This window comes from Otolemur garnettii, unplaced genomic scaffold (genome assembly GCF_000181295.1).
Source record: "Otolemur garnettii isolate 467f Iridium unplaced genomic scaffold, OtoGar3 scaffold00097, whole genome shotgun sequence".
NCBI lineage: Eukaryota > Metazoa > Chordata > Mammalia > Primates > Galagidae > Otolemur > Otolemur garnettii.
In genome coordinates, this window is record NW_003852492.1 from 130,549 (window position 1) to 152,617 (window position 22,069).

The window sequence follows — 22,069 nt, forward strand, 5'->3', positions numbered from 1 at the left end:
AGTTGGAGGTTGCTGTGAGCTGTAATGCCATGGCACTCTACCCAGGGGGACAGCTTGAGGCTCTGTCTCAAAAAAAAAAAAAAAAAAAAAAAAAAAAAAATAAAGTAAACTAAGGACATTGTGACTTCTCATCCCTGAATGTTTGAGTATTCATTTTAATTATCACCACACATAACAGAATTAACAGTGATTTCTCAACATTGTCTAATGAATAATTAGCCCTACTTTATAGAGGACAACTGAGGTCTGAAGTGGGTGAGCCACTTGTTGATATTGGTCTGAGCCCTGGTGTGGTTCCAGGGCCTACTCTCTTTCCACATGTGCAGTCTGGCACAGCAGTCTGTGCTTTCTAAGTTGTCCACCATTCCTCTTTCACAAAAACCTAAAAGGCATCAGGATGGGTATCATAATCCTAGAGAAAGAAGCATTGTGCCCACCTTGCCCAGGTGGGGTTGGCTATGGATGGGCTCTGGGAGTGGGGAGCAGGTGAAAGAAAGGTTAGGTTCCAGGCAGGAATGGCACCAGAAACCAGCCTTCTCCCCACAGCCCTCCCAGGTGCTTCAGCCACTGTCACAGCCTAGGCCAGGGCAGGTAGCATCCTCCCCTTCCTTCCTTTCCTGATCTGCTCATCTCTCATTCCAGCCACTCCACCTGAAGGACTCTGTTTCCTCTCCAGACTCTCAGGAGCAATTTACAAAGTGACGAGGCAGTGAACCCTGTCTGTCCTCTGTCCCTCTTGCCCTCCTCCCTCCTCTCAGCCATGAGCACCTCTGGGGACATGTTGCTTTTGAAGCCCCAGCTATTTCCTCTCCAGCCCTTAGCACATCTGCCGGGCGGAGGGGCACCCGTCTGGAGTTGGCCTTTGACAGAGCACATGTGGAAAAGCCATTTGCTTCCAGGAGCACCTGCTTCCTTGGCCAGCCCATCTGTCTGTGTGTGCCCATGTTCTGCTTCTCCCAAACCCTGGGACTTCAGAATCAGGATTCAAATAGTCACAGCGGGCTGGAGAGCAGGATTAAACCCCATAGCACAAAAGGAGTGGCCTGTAGGCTGAACCAAAGTAGTAGACACGGGAGTGCAAGATGAGAAGAGGCTGAAGGGCTAGTGTCCAATGCCTGTCCCACTCTGCAGCAGCCACTGCCCATGCTGAGGGAGAGGGAGCTGGAAGGAGGCGGCAGCAGCCTTTACCCGTTCCAGCCCGGCCACTCCTCATCAGAAGCCAGGGGGAGACTTGTGGAGTCACCTTTCTCTTCCGGAGAGCCCCAGCCCTCAGCCCTCCTGAGGGTAGTGCTCTGGCCAACGAGTCCTGCCCTGCCCTGCAGTCTCGCTGGGTGGATGAACATGGCCCAACAAGAGCTGAAACTGAACGGGACTCTGATTATCCCTGTCAGATGAGGAATGCAGCAGTCCTGTGGGTCCTGGCCAGAGTGCACAGTAACTAACTGAGAAAGTCCTAAGTGGGGTGCAGCATAGGGCCTGGGAAATAAAGTCCTCAGGAGGAGGGTGGAGAAGAGTCCCCCCCATCTGTCAGATGTGAACAGTAGCACTTTCCATGGAGTCACTGCAATCACCTGACACCCGCTGGGATGCGATGAGTGTTCTGTAAATGGTGCCTATGTTCTCACTCAGGTAGATAAGAGAAGGGCAAGATGTGTTGTTTCAGACACTGAATGACTCCCACCTGGAAGAGGGCAATGAAGAACTCTACAAAGCCTCAGTTAAAGAACTCCCCAAGGATGGAGTGCCAGGGAAGCAGATTCCAGTCCAGCCTGAAAAGAAAGGGGGCAGGCACCAACGCCCACGTGCTTCACGAGCTATGTCAGGTGCTCAAGAGGGGCTAGCACTTGCACTGACATCCTATTCATCTGGTAACTTGAAGTGGCAGTTGTCACTACCCTTGCTTTAAAGATGGGGCTGCAGGACTCAGACAGAGTGGCAGACATGGGAGTGCAAAATGAGAAGAGGCCAAGGGGCAAGTGTCTGTGCCCTGTGGGAGGAGATGGAGTGCCTCTTCTCAGAGGCTGAAGAAGGGCCACCTAGCTGAAAGGGGATCCCACTGGCCTGTTCTGAGCCTTCAGTTTCCTCCAAAATTTCATGTCAAACCTTGCAAGCCTGGGGTTATGACTACCTAGTGTCAGCTTAGTTGCAAGACCACTCCAGGGGTCAAGCCCAGGTTGCTCTGAGCCACACAATTATCCCTCTTTCCCTCTAGGTTCTCCCTCAGCAGTGAAGGCAGGTGCTGGTATGAGCCAGGGAACCCAGGAAGGCCATGCAGGAGGCCTCACAGTGAGGAGGAGTGATAGGGCTCAAGCAGGAGGGGAAGTCTACATCTCCACCTGCCCCAGGGCCAGGCCACTGAGCATATCCAGGTAAAGCACAGGTCTGGGTTACCTTAGATAGGCTGACACTCCTCTGGAAGGAGGGAGAGAAGATAGGGAGGCACCTACAACATCCAGCACAGGGCCTTGTGGTCAGGGACACATAGAAGACATTTGTAGAACTCATTATGTGCATTCTTCAAGTAGTTTAATTTTAATAGGCAAGAGCTATACCTGCATAATCTGATTTATTACTCTCAAAATATTACATACACTGGGCACAGGGGCTCACGCCTATAATGCTAGCACTCTGGGAAGCCGAGGTGGGAGGATCCCTGAGCTCAGGAGTTTGAGATCAGCCTGAGCAAGTGCCAGATGCCATCTCTACTAAAAATAGAGAAACTAGCCAGGCATTGTGGCAGACTCCTAGTTACTCAGGGGGCTTAGACAAGGGGATTGCTTGAGCCTAAGAGTTTGAGGTTGCTGTGAGCTATGATGCCACAGTAATCCACCTAGGGTGACTAGGTGAGACTCTCTGAAAAAAAAAAAAAAAAAGAAAGAAAGAAAGAAAGAAAGAAAGAAAGAAAGAAAGAAAGAAAGAAAGAAAAGAGAAAGAAATATTATATAAATTAAAAAACCAAAGCTCAGAGAGGTTAGGCAATATGCTAAGGTCACACAGTAATAAAGAAACAAAGCATGTTCTTTCTCCCACAGTGCTTCCTGGTCTCTCAAGCCAAGGAACAGCTCTCCTGTATCCCCTGGCACCTGAGTCCCTGCAGCAGCAGAGATGGGGCCTGGCCTGCTCCCCATCTGGCCACATTTCCTCTTCCCTTGCAGATAGGGGCTGTAGCTCTGCCCTAGGGTCCCTGGCCTGACCAGGCAGGACACAGGATGGGGGCGAGGAGGTATGCTTTACCTCTGCAATGGCAATTTTATGCATCAGCTTGACTAGGTCACCCAGATATTTCATCATACACTGCTCTGGATGTTTCATGAGGGCAAGTTGGGATAGGATCAACATTGGAGTGGGCTGGATCAGTAGGCAGGCCTCGTCCATCAGGTGAGGGCCTGCAAAGAGCCCAAAAGTTGAGTAGGAAGGACCCCCCTGCCCGGCTGCCTAAACTGAAACATTAGTCTTTTCCTGTCTTTGGACTCAAACTGAAAATCAGTTCTTCTGGTCTCAAGCCCACTTCCTACAGAACTTAGAACTTGTCAGCTTCCATAATCAAATGAGCAAATTCTTAGCAATAAGTCTCTTTCTATATATACATACATCCCATTGATTGTTTTCCTGGAGACCCCTGACTAATACATGCCCCTGCCAGACTTTCCTTTCTAGGGTCTCCTTTATGGGCTCAAGAGCCCTGCCTGAGTCTCTGGGATCCTGCTGCTCCCAGCTGGGAGGAGGCTGGGGGGAACACCAACCACAAGCTTCCCAGACTCTGGCTACAGGCAGGAGGGTCTTTAAAGCTCCTGATTCACATTGCACACCCTAGGAGATGGTGGTACCAGGTCCCCACTCTGTCCCTACAGGAGCATCTAATGGAGTTCAAAAGACAACCCTGGTTTGGGGAAGGGAGGGATCAAAGTGAGTGGTGCATATGGTCTGGTTGTTAGAGTCAGTCAAACCTATTACACTGTGGGAGCCTGGCTCTCAGGGACAACTGCCACCCTGCTGTACAGTTGAGGAGGGCATGGAGGGACCTTGGTCCGGAGCTGGGTATGAGTGGGACAGAGGCCTGTCCAGAGAACTGCCTGGCACTGGGCTCTGAAAGCCCCCTCTAGGCTGACTGTGGTGAACCTGACACCCCCTTCTCACCCCCTTCCTTGTGGCCCAGGAATTGCACCAGAGGGTGGGAAAATCTAACCCTATCTTGTGTTGTTGTTCAAACTTAGCCAGGGTGGCAGGACATGCTGAGAGAGGCAGAGAGAAAGAGGAGGAGCCCAGAGGGCTCTGGGCAGCCCAGGGCCCATGCAGTGGGAGATACGGAGAGCACACCTGCTGCATGCTGGGCACCACCAGCTATGTGTATGCAGTGTGCACATATGTAATTATAGAAAACGTGTGAGAATTATGCCAATTGCATAAAGTGTTAAAAAAATAAAAGTACAGCTTGAACTGTAACCCCTACCCGAGTCAAGGAATAAAACATTAACAATACCCCAAACCTACCGCCCTATGCTAATGCTAATATAAGTTTTTTTCATTTGATAGTCACAATTCCTTCCACAACAAAGATGTCATTTAGTATTATCCTACTTACCTATAAGGAAACTTGCTTTCAGGGGCTCAGAAATATCCTAATGTTACCCCCAGCAGTTTTCCCACCATCACCCCCCAAAATGTGAGGATAACACTAGGGTGATCCTCACTATCCCTATGGTCAGGAGCCCTATGTTGGGCAAAGGATTGGATTTGATGAGGTTGGGGGCCTTTTCCAACTGCATTCAGTGACTCTAATTTTATAGTATCCTTCAAATGAAAATGCGGGGAGCTCTTTGTCATTTCCCCTGGGTCTGCCCCAGCTGAGCCTCCCTGGCCTGGCTATGCATTATGGATGGGGGTGAGTCACCTGGTGAATAATCCATGAGGCAGTGAATGTAACAGGAGAGCAGGGCTGAAGCAGTGGAAGGGCTGCGATTGGCAACCTGAGCCAGACCCCATCCTCCCAGGGGAGAGGGGCCCAAGGTCAGGTAGAGAACGGCAGGTAGATGGCACCAGGGAGATGGAGCCATGGTGGGCCAGAGGAGATGGCACAGACTGCTCAGCCTCCCATTGCTAACTCACCTCTGCCTTCTGCATCTGGGGGCCTCAGGTAAGTGATCTTCAGAACCTCTTAAAGGGGTTCATTCCCCATTTCTACCCCATTATTTTCCCCTTCCCTCCTTGGGGATTCCCCCTTTTCACTTGCATAGCCATTCACAGAGGCTCCCTTCACATAGTTTATCTACTAGACATTTAACCTGCCTGTGCTGAGCACCTGCTGTGTGTCAGGTAGGTGATGGTAGCCTTCCCCTGAGGGCCACTGTCAGGTTGTAAGCTTAGGACTGACATGGCCAGGTCTGAAAAGTTCCCCAGTTTGGAGGGGCCTGAGGGCAGCTGGGAATCATTGCAATAGTCTAGGTGAGAGAAGCTAGCAGCTTAGGCCAAAGCAATGTCCATGGGACTGGAAAGAATCAAGTCTGGGTTAAGGATGTTTCTTCTTGGATGGTAGAACATCAGAATTTTACCTCAATCTCCTCTTCCCAAATCCATGCCTGTCTGAGAGGTTCTTACTTCTCTCTTTGGAGAAGCTGATAGCAGTGGGAAGAGTCAGAGACTGGGAGTCAGGTCCCTAGCCCAGCTCCCCCTCAGAGTCTTGAGGGACGTTATTAATCATCTCACAAGGTCAGGGTTCAGAACGACAGGGCAGGCCTGTGACCTTGAACATACTCCCATGCAAAGTGCTGATGCTCACAGCACTTTGTAGTGTGCAGGCCCATCTGGCCAGTCCAAGGTACGTGGAGTACTCCACTGGAGCAGGGCTAGGGGCTCAGTGTCCCTGTAACCCCATGCCTGGCACTCCACATTGGTCAACAACTAAACAAGCGTGGGATAGGCTCATGAAGGCTGTTGTTCTCTGCCCCTGGCTGCAATGAGATTGCAACAAAGTGGGATCAGCCCTAGGATCCTTCTGCAATCCTCACACAAAGACTTCCAGACTGTGAATTGCCCATGGCCCTGTAGATCTCATGTATCTCCAGAGTCACCAGGCTGATCACAGACTGACCTTGAGAGGCACTTGTTAAAAATATTGACTTCTGGGCCCTGAGTCACCCTCCAGCCAGGGAGTTTCTTCCCTAGTAGTCTAGGGTATAGCCTATGAATTTATATATTTATCAAGTTTTCCAAATGGTCCAGTGACCCGTGAGGGCTGGGGACCTCTGCTCCAGTCCACTTTCTGACCTCAATCAGCCTCTTCTCCAGCACACCCAACTGGGAAGCCCTGTGGGCTCCTTCAGAAACTGTCTATCCCCCAACTCCACATGCTGTGTTGTCTTTCTGAACCCTGCCTGGATGCAGAACAACAGACAGGGGCTCCAGGGGAGACCATGCAGGAGAGCCCACAACAGGCCAGACTCCTGTGTGGCCCCTTCTCTCCCCAGGCCAGCCCCGCTTGACCCCCAAAGCCCCTGCAGAGGAGGTTGTGTTCATCCAGGGAGTGCGGGGAAGCTCTGTGGAGCTGACCTGTGGCTCCAGGCCTGCCCCTCTGGTGGTCCTCTGGAGCTTCACTCCCCTGGGCTCCCTGGTTCCCTGGCCTGTGGCTGTCACTGATGGAGCTATGTCAAAGGTGGAGGCCAGAGCCTCGACTCTGGGGGTCGTGAGTCTGAGGAACAACAGCCTGGTCCTGGAGGAGCTTCAGGAAAGTGCCCGTGGCCACTTCCTGTGCCAGGCCCTGCACATAGCCAGTGGCCAGCTCCACACTACCTACTCCTACCTCACATTGGCCATAGTGGGTGAGGGGCCTAGCTGGGGCCAGACTGCTGCTGCTACAACTGTCTGCATGTGCCTCCCATCCTCTTGCATGTTGGGCCCAGGTGCTAAAGGGTACCATCCTTCAGGGCGAGAGGGGACCAGATCTCCAGGAATGGCTGGTGGGCGGGGGTGGGCTGCTGGACACAGCTTGAGTCTGCAATAATGGACCTGGGCCTCTCCCTCCTCTGGTCAGTGCCTGTATCCAAGCCTCAGGTGTGGCTGAGTGACCCAGCTCCAGTGGAAGGAGCCTCCATGGTGGCCACGTGTGCAGTGCAAGAGGGCACAGAGCCTGTGGCCTTTGCCTGGCAGCATCGGGCACCACAAGGCCCGGGGGAGGTCCCAGTGGGGGTCACAGAGCCGCTGCTCCAGCTGGATCCAGTGAACCGGACACACCTGGGCTGGTACATGTGCAATGCCCGGAACGCCTTCAGCGGACTAAACAGTGACGAAACCTTCCTCGATGTCATCTGTGAGTTGAACTGGTGGGCACAAGGCTATACTCACCTCATGCCTCAGGCTCCTGAGCAGCTGAAACTACAGGCACTTACCACAACACCTGGCTAGTTTTTCTATTTTTAGTAGAGATGGAGTCTGGCTCTTGCTCAGGCTGGTCTCAAACTCCTGAGCTCAAGACATCTACTGGTGCCTGGCCTCCCACAGTGCTAGGAGTACAGGCTTGAGCTGCCAGACCTGGCCACTTTTTAAGATTTAAAAACTTAAAACACCTGCAGCTTGCATGCATCTATTGAACTATGCTAGTCTTGAGGTTTAAGGAGCCAGCGTGATGGCTACCCCCATCTGCACCTGCCTTCCAGGTACTCTGTGAGGACCCCAAGGGCAGTCTAGGGGATGATCTTGGGAAAGAAGCAGGAGCAGGGCAAGCAGGAGAAAATGCAGACTTTTGCCAAACTCAGGCAGCACTTCCCAGACAGTGACACTGAGTTTGAAATGTAGGAGGGAGGAGAAGGTGGCCCAGGAATTAGAGGCCTGGCTTCTGGGAGCACACTCAGTGCATCATCCACTGGAATTTCTTCTGTCTTTGGTCCAGAGCAGCCAACCATCCCCTGAGGGGATCAAGGAACCCCTTAGTGCCAGGCATACTGGGGTCTGTCACCCTATCTCTCTCTTGCCTAGCAAACTCTCATGCAGGCCCTACCTTAGCCCAGCCCTGCAGTTCCTCAGGGAAGCCCCTAGCCCAGGGGGGCTTGCTTGGCTACCTTGCACCATGCTGTGCATATGGTCTGGACTCCAAGCTCCTGGAGGACCCAGTACTAGGTAGGAGCACAGAGCCAGTGTGTACACAGGCTCATGAGTGGATGCACTGAGAGATGACTGTACCCATGAGTAAAGAATGGGGTGGTATGATGGGTCCTCCTTGCTCTCCAGATGGCCCTGACAGACCCATGATCACTGTGCAGCCACTGGGACTCAGTGAGGAGGGGTTTTGGGCCACTGAAAGGGAAGAGGTGACCATGAGCTGCTTGGCGGCATCCAACCCTCCTAGTCACTACATATGGCTCCGAGACCACATGCAAGTCCACACTGGGCCCACCTATGTCATCAGCAATGCTGGCCGCGCCCACACTGGCCTGTATACCTGCCTAGCTCGAAACAGCCACCTGGACACCCACACCCAAACTACCATCCAGCTCACCATCTACTGTGAGTGGGTGAACGCCCAAACCTGACCTCAGAGTCAGCCCTGGCTACAGCCCCCACAGGCCGATACTGGCCCTGTGCCCTGTGGGAAGGAGTGCCGAAGTTGGGGAGGGGGTGTCTAGAGAACCAAGTGGAGTTGCAGGTCAGGGAAAGAGGCTAAGAAAACTGCAGCAAGGGCTAGTGGAGGGGAGCCCTGACCCTACGTAGTCCCTCCCACAGCAATTACCCTATGGCCCTGAGGACTGAACTGAGGCACAGAGAAGGGCAATGACAGTGAGGCCAGGTGTCCTGGCTCCTGGGTGTCCAGGGGCAAAAAAGATGACAGGAGTGGGGCCTCTTGCAGGGACCTCTGGGATTCTTCAGGGACTCTGAACTCCTGCTTGACCTTTAACCCCCTATCCCTTGACCTGAGTGCTCAGCCTTTCTCTCACCAGCCCCACAAAGGCCCTTGCCCTTTTCCCTCTCACCCACTTCTCCTCACTTCCCTGCTGTGCACCCCAGACTTCCTCATCTGGGCCTGGGCTGCGGGGCACTAGCAGCAGAGCCACATCTATTCACCCACTTCCTGCCCAGATCCCCCTGAGGGACGGCCTTCCTGCACTCTGCTCCCCAGCCCTGGGGCTGTGGCTTTGCTCTGCACCTGGCCTGGGGGGTTTCCATCTGCCCAGCTGCAGTGGGAAGGGCCCCTGGGAACTGGCCCTACTTCCCCCACCAATGTCACCTGGCATCACCCAGTGGCCCAGCTCCACAGTGGCAGCACCTTCATCTGCAATGGCCGGCACCCAACTCTGGCACCGCTCACCTTCTGCAGGGTCATGCTCTGTGAGTGAACACAGGAAACACCAGGGGTCTGACACTCTGAGCATATCATGGGGAGGGGTCTGTGTAACAGGGAGGTGGGCTGCACTTAGCTCCCAGATCCCCTGTCCCACTGTGCTCTGTGCTCACACTTCAGGCTCCAGGCCCCAGGACACCTCCCCACTGCCTGGTGCCTCCAGGTTCTCAACAACCTTACGCTTTGTTGCATGTTGGCCTTGAAATATGCCTTCAGCTTGGTCCAGGCTCAGGGAGCTTTTCTTCCGCTTCTTTGCCTGGGAACTCCCAGCCATCTGTCAAGACAGAGTCAAAATGTCCTCCCTGAAGCCCCAAGGTGTTTGACCTTCTCCCTGTATTCTAGCATACATTGAACTATAATTGTTTGCGTAGTGCCTGCTCCCACTACTCCATTAAAGGATGAATGAATGAATACAGGAGTGGAGGGGGGGAGTGATGGAGGCACAAGTGAGTGAAGTAATACACGAAGGAGCGGGCACAAGGTAGTGCTGCCTAGCCCTGCCTCCTCTCACAGGGCCATACTGAGCCATCATCCCTTCCAGGGGAGCCTCCTGGGAGCCCAACCTGCAGGACCACAGCTGCAGTGGGCAAGCAGGGCATCGTGCTGAGCTGTGAGTGGCCTGGAGGGGAGCCCCCAGCCACACTGCGCTGGCTGGATGGTGAGCAGCAGCCCTTGGGCAGCAGCAGCCCCTCTCTGGCCGTCCACCTCCTGCAGGCCCAGGAGGATCTGGCTGGCAGGGAGTTCATCTGCCAGGGCACTCACCCACTCAGGACCCCTGGCTATCACTGCCAGCTCCAACTGGGTGAGTTGGGGCCAGGGACTCCATTCTGGGTGGGGACGGGGGTGCAGAGGGTAGGGGAAACTGCCTTTTGGAACCTGGATGAGGGGTTATTGGGGGGCAGCTGTGCTAGGGTGGAAGGTGACTCTGGAGAAAGAGTCACCTCAGCTTTTAGGGACTTAAGCGGTTTTGTTGATCCATAAGTGAGGGGTTAGTCTAGGTCAGAGTAGTGCAATAAAGACATAATGTGAGTCATGTATGTAATTTTAAATTTTCTAGTAGCCACATTTAAAAAAGTAAGTGAAAGTTTATTTCATTCAATATATCCAATATGCTGTCATTTTGATGTATAATAATAAAAAAAATTAGTGAGGTATTTTACATCCTTTTTTAATCCTGTCTTCAAAATCTGGTGTATTTACAATTATCATCCATCTCTATGTGGACTGGCCGTGTTTCAAGTGCTCAGTGGTCACAGGGCTGGTGGCTACAGCAGGGTCTAGATCTTGTGGGAAACTGTATCCCTCATTTGCACTGATCTGCATAAGGGTGGTGCCCACTTATATATATATATATATATTTTTTTTTTCCTTTTGAGATAGAGTATCACTTTATCACCCTGTATTGCTGTGGCATCATAGCTCAGCAACCTCAAACCCTTGGGCTCAAGTGATTCTCTTGCCTCAGCCTCCCAGGTAGCTGGGACTACTGGCGCCTGCCACAATGCCTGGCTATTTTTCAAGATAAGGTCTCACTCTGACTCAAGCTGGCCTCAAACCTGTGAGCTCAGGCAATCCACCCGCCTCAGCTTTTCAAGTGCTAGGATTACAGTTGTGAGCCATTGCACCTGGCCCACCCACTTATATTCTTGACTTGCACTAATGCTTTTCTCTGCCTCTTAACTCCCTCCATTTGTTTTTGGTCTGGTTCCTCTTTCTGTCTTAATTTGGCCCTGTTAGTCTGTTTATTGCCAACTCAAAAGAAAGAAGAATTAAATATTGAAGTAAAAAAATGTGAGCGAAGCAGAGGAGACTTCACATTGGACATTTCTCACACAATAGGTTACCTCTTGGTTTCCAAAGGTTTGGTGACTAGCATGGTTTCAGGGGCTCTGAGAAGGTCCTCAACCCCAAAGATTTCTTTCTATTACTCATTCTCAGGGCAGGAATTCCGTCATAGGAGATTCATTGACACCTGAGAATCTGGGTCTTAATAAGAATCAGTCCATAAAACTGATACCTGCTCTGGGCTCAGCACTAAGCTCTGAGGGACTGAGGCAGGGAGGCCTGAGCAGGTGCTGAGAGGAGCAGCTCATGTAAGGCTGAGTAAGGCAGGGTCCTCCCTGGGGAACGGAGGTGAGGGTAGGGCAGGGAAGGAGCTTGGAGGAGCACTGCTATCATCGGCAAGCCTTGGGGCCAACCATTGACAGGAACTTGGCACAGAATGGATTCCCAAATGAGAAGTCAGGTTAGCACAGACAAGCTTCCCTGTCAACTCCACAACTTCCCCAATGTTCTCTCCCCTCTCTTCTCCATCCCTTCCGCCACTGACCAGCACCTTACCCCTGACTCTTCCCACTAACTGGAGCCAGGATTTGTTCAGCCTCACCCTTTGCCCTTGCAGAAGCTCCACAGCTGGTCGTGGCTGAGCCCCAGGTGTCAGTGCTGGAGGGGGGAGAGGCCTGGCTGGAGTGTGCCCTCCAGGGAGGCACTCCACCTGCCCAGCTCCTCTGGCTGGGACCCCAGCAACAACAACTGGAGCCAGGCATCTCTGGATTCGTGCTGCACCCCGAGGGCACCCAGCTGCTCCTTGGCATCAGAGATGCCAACCCAGCACACCACACTGGCACCTACCAATGTGTGGCCCGCAATGCCGTGGGCAGCCGCAGTCGGCGCGTGCTGGTGGAGGTCCTGAGTGAGTGAGGGCAGTGTTTGCATGCATGATGTGGGTTGGGACAGTAGTGTCCTTGTGGTGCCTAGACCTAGGAGCAAAGTCATGGGAATTCCCTACTCCAAAATGTGACCCTCTGCTCCCTCAATGAACTATGTGAGTGGGATTTGGTATACTCTTGAATACAGGGAAATAGAACTTGATGCAGTCAGAATAACCTTTCTTCATTTTATAGATGAAGAAACAGACTAGTCAGTTCTTGCCCCCGCCCAGTGCCTTTTCTACACTGCCAGGCTGTCTGTCCCCATGAGCAAAGCTGGGGACACAAGCACATGTGGCTGTAGGTCCAATGTGTCTGTGTCCCCACCCCTGCCCCCAGGATATCCAGTTCCTCCCAACGTCACCATCAGCCGCCTGACCTATGGGAGGCAGCGGAGAGAGGTGCAGCTGCAGTGGGCCGTGGCAGGCCCCGGGGAACTTACAGGCTTCCTGGTGCAGCGCAGGCCCAGCACCCCAGGCCCAAGAACTGGGGCTTGGGAGACGGCTGTTAGTGACATCAAGCCGGAGAGCAGGGGCCTGCGGCTGGGAGGCTTGGACCCAGGGGTCCTTTATGCCTTCCGCATCCTGGCTCTGAATCACCACACAGCTGGACATCCCTCTGAGGGGAAGATACCAGGTGCTGGGTCCTACACCACAGTGGGCCTCACCTTTCTTCAGAGAACTGGCCCTGGTTCATCTCCTTTCCATAGGCATCTCCTCTCTACTACTTTGCTTCTTTCCTGCTGAAATCCCCCAGCACAACCTCTGTCCTTTCCTCCACCCTTTCCTCTGGGTCCTCAGGTAATCTCCACTATTCTTCCCCATCTCTTCTTGACGGGCTTGGCAGCTCCAGGCCTAGGGGTAGGAACCCTACTTCACAGGGAAGAGGAAGAGGTGCTGGGGGTCAGACAGCTGGTAGGAGCCCAACTCCGTGCCTCAGTCTCCCCTCCTGGGTGCAGGCGGCTCATGGCTCCCTGCTGCTTCCACTCTCTCCTGGGGGCTCCTTACTCCATGGCATACTTCCCTCAAGTCCCAAGCTGCCTGGATGGCCAGAAACAGGGTACTTGGTGGGGCACTGGTTAACAGCACTGGGTAGCTTAAGTACCTATTCCTTGAGAGCCCTGAACTCCAGGTTCTCTGGCAAGCCTTGCTCTTGGTCCCCACATCACCTGAAGGGGAGCTGGATAAGCAGCCACTGTCACTGTCGCCCAAGTTCTGCAATAGCTCTAAACCCCACCACTTGTGCTATCCTCTCTAGTGGATCCCCCCTTCAGCGCCTATCCAGCAGTGTTGGGTGCAGCAGGCACAGGAATGGTGGTGGCAACGGTGGCCTCTCTGCTAGTGTTCCAGTATGCTGCCCGACACCCAGAGACCTTTCCCTGTGAGTAGGGGTCTGAAGGGAAGAACTGCTCGGCTCCACTGTTTGTGGCCAGGTCTAGACCTACCCAAATGGGAGGGATGGTGCTTCCATAACTGAAACCTCTCCTCAATGCTAGATAGTGTCCTTCTGGTCTCCAATCCCCAGTTCAGGTATCTGCAGGGAAGATGTCCTTCTGGGCTTCTGAGACACTAGTATGAAGCTCTTTGGGAAAGGGTCATTTTCCCAGGACCTGCACTGGGTTGCCCAAATAATGCTCATTTTCTTTTCCTTCCTCCAGGCCTTGGTCAGCTGCTTGTTCCCATGTAAATACACAGCCTGTCACTCTGGGGGAATCTCAGCTTTCTTCAACTGGAGAGGAAGGCTAGAGAAGTTAAGTCATCACCAACTTTACTTTCCCACCTCACCTCCAGGGCACAGAGATGGCCACAGAGGGGCGCGAGGGATGGCACTGAGGCACAGGCAGGTGGGCATGACTTCATCCCAAAGGTCCCCCATGTACAAGGAGGCTCTGCTGAGTGTTCTCTGGGAACCATCTAAGACACTCCCAAGGCGTGTCTCTTCTTTGCTCATATATGCTCTTTGTAGGCCTTGAAATCCTGGCCACCGCCCCAGGTTCAGATCCTGCACAACAGTCCACTGATGCTCCAGTAAATGTCACCATCACGGTGACTGCAACACCATGAGAGGAAGGTGTGTGTGGGTTCAGGGAGGGCAGGTAGGATCTGGCAAGAGCCCCTCTGACAGACTTCATTCTTAAGGTCCAAGGTCACAAAGACACCAGCTACCCCTTCCTGACTTAATACCCAGTCTTTCCAATCAGGCAAGGCCCAGCAGCTGTGCCCCAAGAGATAGGGCTACAGCCTATGGAGGACAGAAGTGTCAGGGCAAGGAGACACACAAGACAGAAAGCTTGCTGGGCGTCACAGGGCAAGGGAAGGCTGTGGTACTGGGAGCCATCTTCAGTATGATAGAAGTATGAGCAAGCTAGCTGCTGCCAGAAAAACATTTGTGGATTGAGCAATTCCTGAATAAATGGTGCCTGTTGTCTGCACTAACAGAGGCTATTCAATTGCAGGTCCCAGCTGACCGCTGGGTCCCAGCTTTGGCTAGTGGAAGCAGTGAGGTGTGCACGTCTGTCTTCCCCAAAGAACTGTGCTGCACTCAGACTGCAGCAGGGTTTGAGGGTTACAGATGCAGCTGCCTGTTTCCAGGCCGAAGCAGCTGACCAACAGAAAGCGGGGCTGCTCCAGAGTCACACTGTCAGGTGCCAGAGTGACTCACCCCGCTCGCCTACGATATGGGCGAAACACAAATGAATGCCTATTTCACTGACATGAGGAGTCCGAGCTGCCTCTGCAGGGGACCCAGAATTTCCAGCCAGGAACAAGGGGAGGGGCACCTGTCAGAAAACAGAAAAACTTAAGTAGCTTCTTTGGTTCTCACAGTTAGGCTTTATAAGAAAAGGGTTTCAGCTTCCCTCAAAGTTCTAGAACTGGGGCTAAGGTTTAAAGAAGGCTTTACGTGTTATATAGGAAATAAAATAGACAAGGGCCGCAACCCAAGGGCCTAACAACTTCAATTTTTTTAGGGTAGTAAAACAAAACTTCTTGAAGAGGCTAAATTTCTACCCTGAAGTTTATGCAGATGAGGCCCAAGGTTAATGGTAAAATGAGACAAGTGAGGAGGGCCTACTCCTCCTCATCCTTCCAAACTCTCTCCCACCCTCCTCTCTTCTGTCCAGGAAAATACCTTGAGGGGCTCTGCCTGTCTCCCCACAGACCCTCAGCTGATGTATTTTCTCAGCCTCCTCATAGAACACTGGCCCAGCATCCTGCTCCTGCAGGCTCTGATCTTCAGTCAGAGCAGAAGGCTAAGCTCACTGAGCTCCTGGGTACACACAGGGGATTTCAGGGAAGGACACGATGGAGGCCCCAGGGAACCTCAGAGTAAGACATCCACCCACACTAATCCCGAACAAACAGGGAGTATCCAAGTATCCCCATCTTCAAAGGCCTCTCTACTGGGAAGCAGCATTCTCTTTTAATATAAAATCATATCAACCAAATAAAACTTGTCAAAGCTACATCACTTAGAATATGTACAATTTCAAACATAACATTCCAACTTTAAGGAAAATAAAATATACTTTTCAATATGATACAAAGCATGCATCTCAAAGTAATTGTTTTAAAAGAGCAACACAGGTGAAATTCAACTACAAACTTCACTTCTTAGCAGTTCCATAGCTGGAATGAGATCTGTGGCTTGAGGAGCCCAGTATGGATGCAATTGTTCTCATCCAACAAAAACAAAATTCAGAAAGTAATGCACTTGTAAAGATTATTTGAAAAGGTTTACAACAATGTGATTTACTGCCCACCCTGGACAGCACCTACCATCCTCAGACTTCAATGGATAAGCAAAAGAGACAGCTAAATGACACAAGAGGAGACTTTAACATGAAAACAAAGACTCACACAAAATTCCAGGATGAGAAGAGCATGAAGAGGCCTAATTTCACAACTGCTGAGCTAAGTGAAGATCAAATTCTTAGGCTGGCAGGGGAGCACCCAGGGGGGGACTCCTGGGAGTCAATCTGCCCACACATGGCAGGGTAGATGGAACAAGACTGGCTCCATCAGCTGAGTGACCACGGCACTTTTGGAAAGCAGTGTGGAGAAGTGGGAGGAGCACAGACCAGAGCTCAGGTTGGACTGTGCTCCAGAGGCAGACCCATGGGCTCAGTGGTACTGTGGGGATTGTAATAACTGTTATGCGGGTTGAATGAGAGGACAGTTAATAAGCACTGTGCACAAAGCCTGGGACACAGTAGTCACTCAGCACATACTGGTGCTCTCTCCAACACTGTGCTGTGTCCTCTCGCTTTCTGATGGAGTGACATTATGTAGGACTGATTTGGTGACTGTGCAAGGCATAAAAGTTCAGAGCAATTCATGCTTAGGGAGAACTCTTAACTCCTAAACATAAAGGCAACTGTGTATATATAATATTTATATTTATATATCTCAATATATAAAGGCATTTGTATAAATAAAATACAATAAAAAGGATAACACTTAAAACAGTGTTGCTAATAATATAAATAAAGCAGTTCCACAATGAGACTGTCCTGAAGGCAAAGCCATTTTCTCTTCCTTGTGGACAAACTCCATATTCAAATTCAATCTTTAAAAGCAGTTTATGACCTAAGGCTCGTGCTAATACACCTGTTTCCTGAAAGAAAATGACTATCTATAGACATTAATGCTTCAGTTTTCAAAAACTCCCTTTGTGACAGTATTGCTGTAAGAAGACTGGCAAACAGAGTATGTTTTCATATTCTGTATGCAGGACTTTGTCCTTTGCTAGTGTAGGAAGAAGGAATGCAGTTATCCTGCTCCAAAGCAAACTGCATCTAAACAACATGATCCAGGACACCACAAGCACAGACATCTGGGATGTAGAAGCTGTTTCCATGGCACCTCTAACATCCAGCTATGAAGTTGTGTCTGGGGACTCTACAGGAAGTGGCTCCTACACAGTGACCAGTGTAAACAAGCACATTCTCACTGGCAGTTCTATTATAAAATACATGGACACAGGGGAGAGAATCCTGATGCACTTATATAAGAAGGTGATTAACACAGCATGCTATTCTATGCCACTGCAGTTTCTGGGAAACTGTGAAATGTCTTCATTTATGCGGGAACTGCCAGAGAATAATTTTCTATTTCTTTCCTCAAAGGGCTACACAACCCAGAAGGAGGCAAGTATGCATTAAAGCTTGACTCAGGCCATGAAACTCATTTAGTGTGTATGTGTTTAACGTGAAGAAAAGCCTTCCTAAGACAGCTGCAAATGACCCTGTCACCTAGAGGGACAGTGACCATGATGTATGAGCCTTGATGATCCAAGTTTTAAGTGCCTGTTTATATCAATGACATTCTGGGGGGAAAAATGTCAAGCAATTAAAATTCTTCCCAATTTAGTCTCTTCTGACACTCACATCTTTCCATTGTTGCCCACATTGGAAGTTAGAAAATAGCTATTTCTAGGTAATGTGGTGCCAGGAGCATGCCCTATACTCACGTAACAGACTGAAGGTCTTCCAGCAAGACAGGCTCCTCAGAGCCCTTCTCTTTCTTCCAAAATTGTGTATCTTTCTCTTCAAGCCACCACTTAAAAAGTCTTGATTTGTTCTTACTCGTAGAAATAGTCAAAAGGGGCCCGATGGTGTGTACTTCATGAATTAATGTCATTTTAAAGTGGTGGGACATTGATGCATTATCTGTCTCTTTGGCCTTGGTTCTCTTTCTGCAGGCTGGAATAATTCAGCTAGATTGCAGTAATTCTGCTACATTCTACTGAAAGTGGCTCCTGTATAGTGACCAGCATAAAGAAGCACATTCTCACTGGCAGTTCTATTATAAAATACATGGGCACAGGGAAAAGAATCGTGATACGCTTATATAGGATCTTTCACCCAACCACATCAACAATGCTGCTTATAACTAGTGCCAAGAAGTTTGGACATGACTTGTGCTCGTGCACAGAAAGGTAAAAGGTCATACTGTCACTTTTGTGAAAGGCACTCATAAAATTCATCAGCCAGATCTGCTACTATGAACATTAGGTCACAACTGTGGTTGATTTCACAATGTCCTGATAACACAGTATTAACAGTTAGTTTTCCATCAGAAAGCCTGCCTGGTGGTAAACTTTAAACAGCCCTGTAACTCCCTCCTGGTGGAATCAGCCAACAGATGAGACCCTTTGTGTGAGGAATGCTTGGTGTCACCAAGGCTCCTAGAAAGCACAGAATGATCTCTCTGCTCTCCAGATGACTTAAAACTATGTAAAACAAGGTCATTTCCTACTGAGGGGGAGGAAGGAATAGGGAAGAAAAATTTTAAGGCATAAATAAGAGGGGCACACATTTGAAGAAACATTCAGATGACAGCACTACTACAAAAAAATAAATAATGTTTTTCTCTCATTTGGTTTAAGGTCTTTCGTACAGTTCATCCTAGGCCTGTTTTGCGCAGGTGCTGGCTTGAAGGAGAGACAAGCTGAGTCGTGTGCACGTGTTCAGGTCTCCTGGGGCTAATGAAGGGCCCCTGCTGAGCTGTCTGAAAGAACACCAGGAGGACACATCATCTTCTCAGCACAGTCCTCGGAGACAGGTGGCAAAATGAGAGGGTTCCAACATAAAGTTTTGTCTTCTGTCCCTAAAGGGACATAGCTATCTCCTGAAAAATAGAAAGGTTTGGAAACATCATAAAAGGATAAAGGCTATTCTATATAAATTAGTAAATAACATTACTTGGAGCAATAAAGAAAGAATAATTAGTGAAAGTAGAGCCTAGTTACGTTTGGTTCAAGTTTGAGGAAGACAGTGTTTAAAATGTTTTAAAATAAAGAATAAAGGTGAGCTCTCATGAGGATTTAAACAAACCCCTTAAAAGTCCCAAAATAACCACCTGTAAGAGAGGCTACAACTCTAGAACCAACTTAAAAAGAGGGAGGCTCGTGTTCACAAAACGCATTCTGTATTCTGTTCAGGTACAAATTGAATCAAAGCCTATCTGTATATATTTTCCAAAATGTAAAGGTAGTAACAACTGGAGATGAACAATGTGAGTAATAACAGAAGTTCAAGGAATCCTTTTTCTTGTCCTATCTTTTCTTGGAGTAGCCAATATTGGCCCACCCCTGCTCCAGTCTATTAAAAAATATGTAAACTCCTCAGAGGGAAAACTCTGAAAGCTTCACCTTGCCATGTACATTTCTTAGCTAATTGAAGATGCTCTAAAAACCTGAGGCTTGCTATGCCTCCCCTGTACCTCTGCTCAGCTCTGCCGTGCCTTCTGTGCAGCCGGAGTCAACGTCAGTAACACTGTCCTGACAGCAAGTGTGCTGAGCAGATGCTAGGGCCACACTGCCCTCAATGCCCTCCTCAGGCAGACGGCCAGAGTCAGCGACTGTGGACGCCAGGCACACAGACATCGTCACGTGACTGAGGGGCTTCATTTCCAAACCATCCTGAGGATAAGATGCTGCCACAGGGGCTGTAGGAAGAGGGCTGCTGCTGACAGTGCCATTGGTTTTGGTGAAACACCTGTAGAATTTAAACCAAAATTTCCAGAATTATATCTAGAGGAATCAAAAATTATTACTTTTTTTTTAGAGACAGTCTCACTTTATCACTCTTGATAGAGTGCCGTGGCGTCACAGCCCACAACAACCCTCCAACTCCTGGGCTTAGGTGATTCTCTTGCCTCAGCCTCCTGAGTAGCTAGGACTACAGGCTCCCACTACAACGTCCAGCTATTTTTTTGTTATAGTTTGGCTGGGGCTGGGTTCAAACACACCACCCTCAGTATATGGGGCTGGTACCCTATCCACTGAGCCACAGGGGCCACCTGGAATCAAAAATTAAAACAGGCTTTTCTTTTGAAACAGCATTTGGTATTTTATATTCATACATCCCTATGAAAGAATTCTGAAGTTATTCTTAAAAATAACTAGATGACTCACTAAGATTTGCAAAATATCAAGAACCTGAAAATTACAGTAAAAGTGGCAGACAACAGGAGAGTGCATTCAAAGGCAGCCCGCTGCAGAATGGGCCCTGCAGGGTGACAAGCCTGGCCTCCTGGGTCTGGGTCTCCTGTCAGAAGTCACCTCCCGTTTCATCAGTCACTGGCTCCCAAATAATCCTCATGGGAAGGCAGGCCATCAGTCACTCCTTCAAAGGGAGGAGAGGATAGATGAGGAGGAGGAGCAAGGGAAGCTGAGAAACCCATGGCCATATGAGAGAATGAGCTTATGAAAGTTAACAAAATCATACTGCTTTGAAACTAGACAATGTGGTCCCTCTCACTTTTGGAGGAAACACAAGATCCAGGGTATCCAGTGTCTTCTCCTTTCTGCCCCAGGTCGGAAGAACAACAGCCACACAGTAAACACACAAATACCGATGAAAGTTGACAAGCAAAAGGAAAGGCCATGCCCATTCTTCACAAACATGACACTACAAATAAGCGAACAGGCCTCAAACAGTTTGCATGGGGCCTGCTGGCCATAGGCTGGACATCCTGACATGCAAAGCCCAAAAGAATTTTACTTTTCAATTCCATAATTGCCAGAATTTGCTAGAATGAAGCATTTTCACTTTGATTCTGCCTATTGCAAAAAAGATTTTTATTTTTAATTGCTTTGGGTACATAGTACACTAGTTGTGTGTCTTTAAAGGGTACACGGGATGTGTTGATATAGGTAAGCAACGTGTAGTGAACGGATCAGAGTGACTGGGGTACCCAGAACCTCAAGCATTTATCATTTTGCGTTAGAGACATTCCAATTCCACTCTTTTAGTTATTATAGTGCAGATCTCACTATTGGGTAAAATACAGGTAAGTAAATCATCCTACCTATAAGTCTAACTTTGGCTTCAGATAGAGAAATACCGTGACTATACAGTATGCAGTGAGCACCACTGCTGACAGTCACTCACTGTGCTGTCAGACACTGTGCCAGACACTGGTCAGCCCACGTCACTGTCTAACCCTAACTCTGCACCCAGTAACCACTTATCTCTCCCCCTCTGCTCTCCCTTTCTCAGCCACTGGTAACCATCATTCTACTGTCTCTATAGAATCAATTGTTTTAATATTTAGCTCTCACACTTCAGTTAGAATATGTGAGATTTCTCTTTCTGCACTTGGCTCATTTCACTTAACATGATGTGCTCCAGTTCCATGTGTGTTGCTGCCAATGGCAGGATTCTGTTCTACTTTTATTTCCTGTCTTCACCTAAGGTGTATGTTTTCTTTAATTTTTGCTTTCTGTTCTTCAGACCGGGCAATTTCTACTGATCTAAGAGTTCACTGACTCTTCTGTTGTCTCCAATATGCCACTAAACCCATCCAGTAAATTTTCCATTCCAGTTATTGTGCTTCTTGGCTCTGGAATTTCCATTTGGCTTTTTTTGTACAGTCTTTTTGTTTCTCAGTTGGGATTCCCCATGTATTCATTATTAAGGGTATAACTTCCTTTTAAAATCCTTGAACATATTTATAATAGCTACTTTTAAACTCACTACCTACTAATTGTGACAGCCACACTATCTCAGGGTCTGTTTTTTCTCTTAAGTATTAAATTTTCCTGTTTCTTCACATATTTAGTGATTTTTTTTTTACTTGATTTTACCTATTATTTTCTGGTTGTTCTGTTGACAAAAAAAAAAAAAAGGAATTTTAATGAAGAACTAGAATCTAACAATAGTAATCATTTGGAAATTCTGAAACCAGAAGTAGAATAACTGAAATTAATAATTCCACACGTGGGGGCGAAAGAAAGCAGGGCAGGGACGAGAGATGACTGCTGAGTGGGAAGCCGGTCACTGCTAGGATTCAGACAGAAGCACACAGACACAGGGACAGAAATATAGATACGTGTATAACTGAGTCTCTCTGAAAAAGAAAAAAGACAGAAGGATATAGGAACCACATCTGAAGAGACAAACACTAAGAGTTTTCTAAAACTGACAGAAGCTGGAGCAATAGATCAAAGAAGCTCTATGAACCCCAAGCAGAGTAAACACAAAGAAGATACCTGCCCACTAATGGCTGGGAGCAAAATTCAGAGAGAA

At 49.4% G+C, this 22,069-nt stretch overlaps 1 protein-coding gene across 5 annotated transcripts in view; it reads right to left on the reverse strand.

Annotated features, from left to right (window-relative positions):
- Positions 1-16,509: 16,509 nt before the first annotated feature.
- The window catches only part of CDON (cell adhesion associated, oncogene regulated), a 100,740-nt gene continuing 95,180 nt past the window's right edge, over positions 16,510-22,069 (reverse strand). For 4 of the 5 annotated variants that reach the window (XM_023516772.1, XM_023516771.1, XM_003795925.3 and 1 more), the window contains 2 exons: positions 19,260-19,534; positions 16,510-18,665 (listed from right to left, as the gene is read on the reverse strand). In XM_023516772.1, coding sequence (XP_023372540.1) covers positions 18,520-18,665; positions 19,260-19,534 — 421 coding nt within the window. In that variant the 3' untranslated portion in view covers positions 16,510-18,519. Of the gene's footprint in view, positions 18,666-19,259; positions 19,535-22,069 lie in introns of those variants that run through there. The other variant, XM_023516773.1, reaches the window with a different exon arrangement.